This window comes from Nematolebias whitei, chromosome 18, assembly GCF_014905685.2.
Source record: "Nematolebias whitei isolate Nwh7 chromosome 18, NemWhi1, whole genome shotgun sequence".
Taxonomy (NCBI): domain Eukaryota; kingdom Metazoa; phylum Chordata; class Actinopteri; order Cyprinodontiformes; family Rivulidae; genus Nematolebias; species Nematolebias whitei.
Genome location: NC_056515.1, coordinates 11,604,560 through 11,613,356, shown reverse-complemented (window position 1 = coordinate 11,613,356; position 8,797 = coordinate 11,604,560). Strand labels below are relative to the sequence as shown.

At 40.4% G+C, this 8,797-nt stretch overlaps 1 protein-coding gene across 1 annotated transcript in view; it reads left to right on the top strand.

Annotated features, from left to right (window-relative positions):
* cops4 (COP9 constitutive photomorphogenic homolog subunit 4 (Arabidopsis)) overlaps nt 1-8,797 on the top strand; it is a 15,697-nt gene that overhangs the window by 4,970 nt on the left and 1,930 nt on the right. Inside the window, exons 4-9 of the mRNA XM_037692386.1 lie at nt 915-1,018; nt 1,095-1,248; nt 1,849-1,999; nt 2,078-2,248; nt 3,224-3,339; nt 3,447-3,531. Coding sequence (XP_037548314.1) covers nt 915-1,018; nt 1,095-1,248; nt 1,849-1,999; nt 2,078-2,248; nt 3,224-3,339; nt 3,447-3,531 — 781 coding nt within the window. The remainder of the gene's footprint in view (nt 1-914; nt 1,019-1,094; nt 1,249-1,848; nt 2,000-2,077; nt 2,249-3,223; nt 3,340-3,446; nt 3,532-8,797) is intronic.

Genomic DNA, 8,797 nt, shown 5'->3' with positions numbered 1-8,797 from the left:
GTGTGTGTGTGTGTGTGTGTGTGTGTGTGTGTGTGTGTGTGTGTGTGTGTAAACTGACCATCCCAATCATTTGAGGAAACTATGCTTTCTAGTTTTTTCTAGGGAGGGGTGGTGGAGCAGAGGTTAAAGAAGTTGAGCCTGTGATCTAGGTCGCCTGTGGGAACAGATGGTGGGGGTTAAGGGCCTTGAGTCAGGCAAATGAGGGTGGAGACAGGTGTTTAAGCAAGGCCTTTAACCCCCACCATCTGTTCCCTGGGCACCCTAGATGGCAGCTCTCTGCTCCCCTCAGAGGGCTGTGGTAGCTCGGTGGTCTGTGGTTGTGTCAGAAAGGCATCCGGCGTAAAAAATAATTGCCAAGTCTTCGTGCGAGTTAGTTTGCTGTGGCGACCTCTGAGGAAGGGAGCAGTCGAAAGAAGGGAAAAAAATGCTTTCTAATTTTTATATTGCTTAAAAGTATAGTTTCCTCAATTAACTGTGGTGGCCAAAAATTAATCTATGGTGACCAAGGCCACCTTTGGCCACCCCCTGGCTCCACCTTTGCACCTTGTATTGGATGAACTTGCTCTCCAGGATCTGTCGCAAAAATAAATCCCTCCCTTTGTTCTTCTCTACAGTGTAACTCCTAATTACTTGAATATCTTGCACCCAAAACATTAGGGTTTACTATACTTGTATTTCCTGTTCAGTTCCCGTCCAGAAAAACACTCATCTCCAAAACTACAAACGTTCACTCTTCAAATCCCTCAGAGCCGGGGAACATTGACGTGCCGCTTGTTTAGTTACCGTCTTGTTTTCATCTTTTCATCTAGTCTTTCATGAAATTTGCATATTTCTTCAACAACATTAACTCTTGGTAAAGCCAGAACATGCATGCATCTCATGCATGTTATAATGTTGTTTTTGTGCGTCCTCAGGTAGCCTCAATCAGGCAGCATTTAGCAACCATTTATGAAAAGGAGGGAGACTGGAGAAACGCTGCCCAAGTTTTAGTTGGCATTCCCCTGGAAACAGGACAGAAGTAAGTGGCCTGCTTGTGAATTTGATTTTTTCTGAAATCTTCACACTTTAAAATGTTGTTTTATCACCACTTTTAGGCAGTACAATGTTGACTATAAGTTGGATACGTACCTGAAAATTGCCAGACTGTACTTGGAGGACGATGACCCGGTTCAGGCAGAGGCTTACATCAACAGAGCCTCGCTGCTTCAGAACGAGTCCTCGAACGAACAGCTGCAGATACACTATAAGGTGCCCGATCGCCACGTGATCCAGAAGACACAAACGCTCGTTCTTACTGCCGTCGGGACAGAAAGAATAACTTGAAAAATCACAGTGTGAAAACTGAGAGATGAACGGCTGCAGAAGTTTGTTCAAAGAAAAAAAAAACTGGATTGTTAAAGTGGAAACAAGTGAAACAGACTCTGAAATCAGCAAAACTGTAGCTACATTTAGGAAAAACTGTAGCTAAAAGCTAAATTTAGAAAAGCAGTAGCTAAAAGTTTAGGAGCATAGGAAAACAAAAATAGAGCAAATATGCTAGCAGATTTCAGAGAATAATGTTTTTGAAGGAATTGATCAGATCTTAGTGTGATTTTATGGAGAAAACTTTTGTAAATAAAGTTTAAAAAGTAAAAAAGTTGCAACTATTTCGTCATTGCACACAATTCCCAATAGAGCGTTGTGTTGTAATGAATTTATTGATAGATGAATGGTTAAAATAGTACAAAGTATGTAAAAGTAGTTTGATTCCAAGAATCATGCTGAGGAAACTGTGAAGAGAAAAACTGTGAATACTGATCAGTGTTTCCCAACTGAGCCCTGTTTTTTTATTGTTTATTTTATTATTAGGTATGTTATGCCAGAGTTTTAGATTTTCGGAGAAAGTTCATTGAAGCTGCACAAAGATACAACGAGCTGTCGTATAAGTCTATCGTTCATGAAAGTGAGCGTCTGGAGGCACTGAAACATGCGCTGAACTGCACCATACTGGCCTCTGCAGGTATCAGCAACACACGTGTGCATCCATTTGTAAAACAAGCTCTTCTACTTCATTCTACAATGATTCGATCTGTTTTAGGACAACAGCGCTCCCGTATGTTGGCCACTCTGTTCAAAGACGAGCGCTGCCAGCAGCTCGCTGCTTATGGTATTCTGGAGAAGATGTACCTGGGCCGAATCATCAGAGGAAACCAGCTACAGGAGTTTGCTGCCATGCTGATGCCTCACCAGAAAGCCACCACAGCAGATGGTGAGAAGAGATCAGTGATTTTACAGAGCACGAGCTGCTGAGTTCCTGGTTTCACGTCAGTTTGTGATTCGGAGCTCCCGTTCAGTGAGATGTATTTAGAAAGAGTTCATCGCCATGCCCCTGTTGAGCGAAGAGGGTGAATTGGAAATACCCTCCGTCTGTCCGTGCATGTTGTGAGCTGGATAACTTGGAAAAAAGCAACATGCCAATTTCCACTTTATTTTGTGGCTGCATCTAGGTGTAAGAAAGGTTCCTATCAAAAATTGGGATGTCGCGTCAAAATCCATGATGGCGAGAGAGAGAGAGAACCAGCCACCCCATCATCTGACAAAACTTTTTTTTGTAGTTTTTTATTGATTTAAAATATAGTTTTCTCAAATCTGTTAATCTGCGCTGCCTCAGGCAAGCAAAAAACAAACCAAAACAAAAAAATGAACTCTGTTTTTCAACGTGTAACTCATCCCCACTTGAATGTCGTTCACCAGAAAAACACTCGGCTCTAAAACTACAAACATTCACTTTTTAAATCCCTCAGAGATGGGGACATTCTTGATTTGTGTTGGGAACAGACCAAGCTAGTAAAGTCCATTTATTTATTTTTTTTAAACTTTTTACTGTATCCCATACTGTCTCAATCATGTGAGTACTTGACTGACAATTAATGTGTCGTGCACAATTTATTTTTTCTCGTGTATAATCTTACTTTTAAAAACCGTAAAAGAGCACGTCCGCAAAAGTTGAATCACGACGTAGCGAGGGACTACTGTATGTGTAAACACATGTCGGAGTAAATTATTGTAAAGGTAAAATTTTCCACACCTTTCATTGGATTTACAGGTGTATTGACGCCCATCAACACCTGGATAACTTTGTAATCATTACAGTACATTCGAGATGAAATCACTGTTAAACCCATTGTTTAGCTAAAAAATGAGGCTTAAGCAAATTAAGGGTCTCTACATGTTCTGCTTCTAGGCTCGAGCATCCTCGACAGAGCTGTGATTGAACACAACCTCCTGTCTGCCAGTAAACTGTACAACAACATCACGTTTGAAGAACTTGGAGCATTGTTGGAAATTCCTCCAGCAAAGGTGAGGTGTTCAACGAGAAAACAAACAATATTTAAAGTAGTTCTTCTCTGCTTGGAAATTGTGTATCATGTACTGCCGGTAATAAATTGTAGTTTCTTTGTGTTTAGGCTGAGAAGATTGCCTCTCAGATGATCACAGAAGGTCGAATGAATGGCTTCATTGACCAAATAGATGGTATCGTTCACTTTGAAAGTGAGTGATAATGATATGCTGCATTTTTTTCTTTTCTGGTTTTGATTGCTTAGCTCATCAGTGGACCTAATTTGTTTGTTGTGTTTTGTTTAGTGTAGTTACCGTATTTTTTGGCCTATAAGTTGCGGGGTTTTTTTGTTGCATAATTTACATGCCCTACTTATAGGCCGAAGCAATGTATTTATGGATTTTTTCCATATTTATAAACCATTTTTGGCTGAGATATGACCGTTTTCATTCATTCTGACTGAAAAAATATTGAGCAGTACCACTTTCAGCCACTTGATGGCAGAAGAGTAGTATTATTAGTAAGGGATGCCGTTGTATCATGTAATAGGTAGGGATGCACCGATCCACTTTTTTTTTTTTTTTACTTCCGATCCCGATACCTAGATCTGGATATTGACCGATACCGATACTTTTCCGATGACATCATCATTATTGATTTTATATGAGACTGTAATAATCTCCTCTCTATAGACAAGTACAATTTGTACAAATATATGCATGCATGTCCAAAAAGGCAACTTGAGGTAAGTTTTATTAATGTTGGATAAGTATTCATTCAACCTTTATTTAGACAGGTTAATCCCATTGAGCCTCGAGGACTCATTTACAAGAGAGACCTGATTTCAACAAAGAATGATGACAACAACGACAACAATACTGTTAAGAAAAGGCGTACAGATTTTTTTTTTACAAATAAGATGGCCAAAAAAGTAACAAAAAACAGCTAGATTCTAAGGTGAATGTAGAAAACTAAAAACAGGAACATGTCTGCGTTGGTCCCTGTCAGGAGTCCAACAGATTCTTAAAGACACTTAGAGAGGTCAAGGTCGAGAGCTCCAGATGTTTTTGTAAGATATTCCAGGAAACAGGAGCGGAGTAGGAGAAGGCCCTCTTGCCTAGTTTAGTCCTCATTGAGGGAACACTGCAGGTAATAATGTCCTGAGAGCGCACGCTGTAGCTGCACTCACGCAGAGACATGTAAGAGGAGATGTATGAAGGCAGCAGACCAAGAAGTGATTTAAAGATGTAAATGTACCAGTGAGAGAGTCTGCGTGAAGTTAATGATGTCCAGTTAACCAGTGAATACAGGGTGCAGTGGTGGGTATGATAATCACAGCCAGTTATGAATCTTAGTGCACCGTGATAGTATCAAAGTTAGAATTAAATTCTGCTAACACAAAACGTGTTTTTTTTTTAAATTCCTAGCTTTAAAGTGGATATTAAAGTAATTAATTTAAGTGATTGTTTGTTTAAAGTTAATATTATTTTATTTTAAATAAGGGGCAGATAGAATTTTTTTCTTTCTGCACTTTTTTCATTAAATGTATTTTTTTAATGAATTTGTTTTGTTTATTTTGTTTCTTTTAAATGAATGAATAAATGAATTAAATTAAATTAAAAAAATTAAATGGCTTTAAACATCTGCTAAGTTCATAGCATAAACAAACACAGACATGTTCCTGTTTTTAGTAATTTACATCACTTTATTATGTAGCTGTTTTTTTTATTATATAATTTTCTTGTAATTTTCAATTCATATGTTTTTTTATGATTGTTTACTGTTGTACTGATAAATATCTCCTGGAGGGTAAACTATATCTTGGCTGCAAGTATCAAGCTGCGAAATCCTTCGTTTTCTACAAGTGATAGTGGTTGGTCATTAATTATGATGAAGTTTAGCAACTTCTCGGTAAACATTCGAGCTCCATGGCTTCAGCGGTGTGTTGTTCTCGTCCTGTCCGGGGCGGGCGGTCTGATTTCAGTCAGCCGCGCTCAGTCTGCCCCTCCTCGGAGACGGGCGGACTGAGCGGGGAGGATTGGGTGCGGCTGGCCGGGGTTGGACTGAATGCTTCGGGTTGAGCGAGAGGAGCGCACTGCTGAAGCCATGGAGCTCGAATGTCCAATGTAAAACTAACTTTACCGTGGTTGTGCTATGTTGGATTAAGTTTGTTGTATTATAGGTCGCGACGGAGCTTCCTTCGTTCTGTACAGTGGCTCTGCAGACATTGCACGTTGCTGTCTTGTTTTGTGGTGTTTAGTGTAAAATACTTCCACACAGTGGACATGTTTAGATGAAAAGTTGGTTAGCTGTTAGCCACAGTGCTGCTAACTCAGTCCTCATGTTTTAGCTGGCTGCAAACTATGAAATGGATTTCTTGAATGTGAGGCGGGTCTTATTACTCTGTGTTTCATGAGACACACCTCCGTTCAGGAAATTCATTCCATAGTTTGAAGTTAACATAAGAGCAGCTGGCAGGGAATCACACAAGATATTTCAACAGACACAGACATGCATCATGGATCGGAAATCTCTGCAGGTTGGATCGGAAAAAGTCTGATACATAAATTATGCTGGTATCGGAGCCCTATACGATACTGGGTCGGATCGACCTCATCCCTAGTAATAGGTAAACGTGGCTATAATGACAAATTCAAAAAAGTTCAAGACAAAAACAACTGGACTTTATTTATTATACGTTACGTTATACTTTATTTTTTTCTTGAACTTTTTTAATTTACCATGTCCTGGATAACTGAGAATCTTCACCAGCTATTAATGACACAATCGGCTTGCCATATTCCCCCCACCTTTGTTCTGCTCGCTGCTTGGAGCAACCTCAGCTGCATTTTGCTGCACCGCCCCGGCGAAATGCAGCTAATTTGACTATTAAAGTGCATTTATTAAGTAAAAGTTAAACTGAGACACACCTTTGCTATAATTTCGAGCAAACAAATAATTGTTTAGGTGCTTTTCTTGTTAAATTTTGAAGAAATGAGCAGTGTTTCTCCTTCTTTTTTCCTCTCTGTCTGTGCGCTCCCGGAGCACCGAGGCAGTGAATAATTTTGAAATACAGCTGATTTGACTGTTAAAGTCCTTTTTATTAAGCAAACGTTAGACTGAGATACACCTTTACTATAAAGTTGAGCAAACAAGTTTTTGACTCAAATGTTCAATTGTATATTTGAGGGTGAGAAAATGCCTGAGGAATAGAGAAGTGTGCTGGTGCCCATTTTTAAGAACAAGGGTGATGTACAGAGCTGTAGCAACTACAGAGGAATTAAGTTCATGAGTCACACGATGAAGATCTGGGAGAGAGTTGTGGAAGTTAGACTTCGATGAGAGGTGACTATCTGTAAGCAGCAGTATGGTTTCATGCTGAGAAAGAGCACCACAGATACCACAGTTGCTTTGAGGATGCTGTTGAAGAAGTACAGAGAGGGTCAGAAAGGACGTGGTAACCAGCCACGACAAACTCCATTGTATCTTTGTGGATTTAGAAAAAGCATATGACAGGGTACCGAGGGAGGAGAGTGGTATAGCATGAGGAAATGTGGAGTGGCAGAGAAGTATGTTAGACTGGTACAGGACATGTATGAGGACAACAGGACAGTGGTGAGATGTGCTGTAGGAGTGACGGATAGCTTCAAGGTGGAGGTGGGGGTGCACCAAGAATCGGCTCTGAGCCTCTTCTTGTTTGATCTGGTGATGGACCGACTAACAGATTAGGTCAGGCAGGAATCCCTGTGGACTATGATGTTTGCAGATGACATTGTGATCTGTGGTGAGAACAGGGAATAGGTGGAAGAGAACTTGGAGAGGTGGAGGTATGTACTTGAATTAAGAGGAATAAAAGTCAGTCATAGTAAGACAGAGTACATGAGTGTGAATGAGAGGGAGGCAGGTGGAACAGTGAGGCTACAAGGAGCAGAGGTCACAAAGGTGCAGGACTTCAAGTACTTGGGGTCCACTGTCCAACCACTGGGAGTGTGGTAAAGAGGTGAAAAAGAAAGTCCAGGCAGGATGGAGTGGATGGAGAAAAGTTTCAGGAGTGATTTGTGACAAAAAGGTGTCGGCAAAGGTCAAAGGAAAAGTTTACAAGACAGTGGTGAGACCAACTATGTTGTATGGTCTGGAGACAGAGACATGGACAAAAAGACAGGAGACAGAACTGGAAGTGGCAGAAATGAAGATGTTGAGGTTCTCCTTAGGAGTGACAAGGCTGGATAAGATTAGGAATGAGATCATCAGAGGTACAGCCCAGGTTGAACATCTGGGAGATAAAGTTAGAGAGACCAGACTGAGATGGTTTGGACATGTCCAGAAGAGAGACAGTGGGTATACTGGTAGAAGGATGTTAGAAATGCAACTGCCAGGAAAAAGACAAAGAGGAGATATATGGATGCAGTTAGAGAGGACATGGAGGTAGTTGGGGTGAGAACAGAGGATGAAGAGGACAGAGTTGGAGGAGGATGACTCTGTGGAGACCCTTGAAGAGGGAAAAGCAGAAAGAAGAAGAAAACAAAAAGGGACTTTGATAGTTTTTTTTACGATACAACTCTTTCAGCCAGTCAACTTGTTTGTTTCTAGTTTAAGAAAAGAAAAGAAAAGACTTCTCTAACCCACTTTGTATATGTAGGTGAAGCTGCAGAAAAATGCTAAAGACTAGTGCAGTTAGCCTCTAGACCAGTGGAGTTGTGCGTGCTCTTACGTTCTTTTGGACAGGAGGGAGAGCAAGTGTTAACTTGCAGTTAGGACATTAAGAGCAATATTTTCTCTGATCGCATCAGATAACATCAGAATTATCTCAGACCAGAACCTCCTCGTGGAGAGACAGCTTAAAAAGGTGCGAGTAATTTGCTGTGGCCTGTTGACATCATGCACACAGAGGAGAGACTGTGTCCAATAGTTTTTTGTAAACCAGGTTTTAGAGTTCAAAGTAGGATTCAACATTGCACAGAACTGGTGATGAGCCACAGACATAATGGATGCCAAATACGTCGTTCGTGATCTACTGGTCGATCTTGATCTACTGGTCGATCTCAAAGGCATTATGGGTAGATTGCATGTCATTTAAAAAACAGATGTCAGCCTGTCATCCATCTATAAAATTAGTCACTTGACTGACTGACAGGTGAGGCCCTTGTTTACACGACGTGAATCGTTCGTTCATTTACAGACAACAGCCTCATTCTCCCTGAAACCAAAGGTTTCTGATTCCAGGTCTCAGAGTGGAGATTTTCAGGGGAACCCACAGAGGTGTGAAATGCTCCAGTGTGAAGTCGCACATGTGCACTACAGGGGGCTGCAGTCCAGTTTTTCTGCTCTAACAACACATATAATAAATGACAACAGTTATAATAAATAACAACAATTATAATAAATAACAACAATTATAATAAATAGCAACAATTATAATAAATAACAACAATTATAATAAATAACAACAGTTATAATAAATAGCAACAATTATAATAA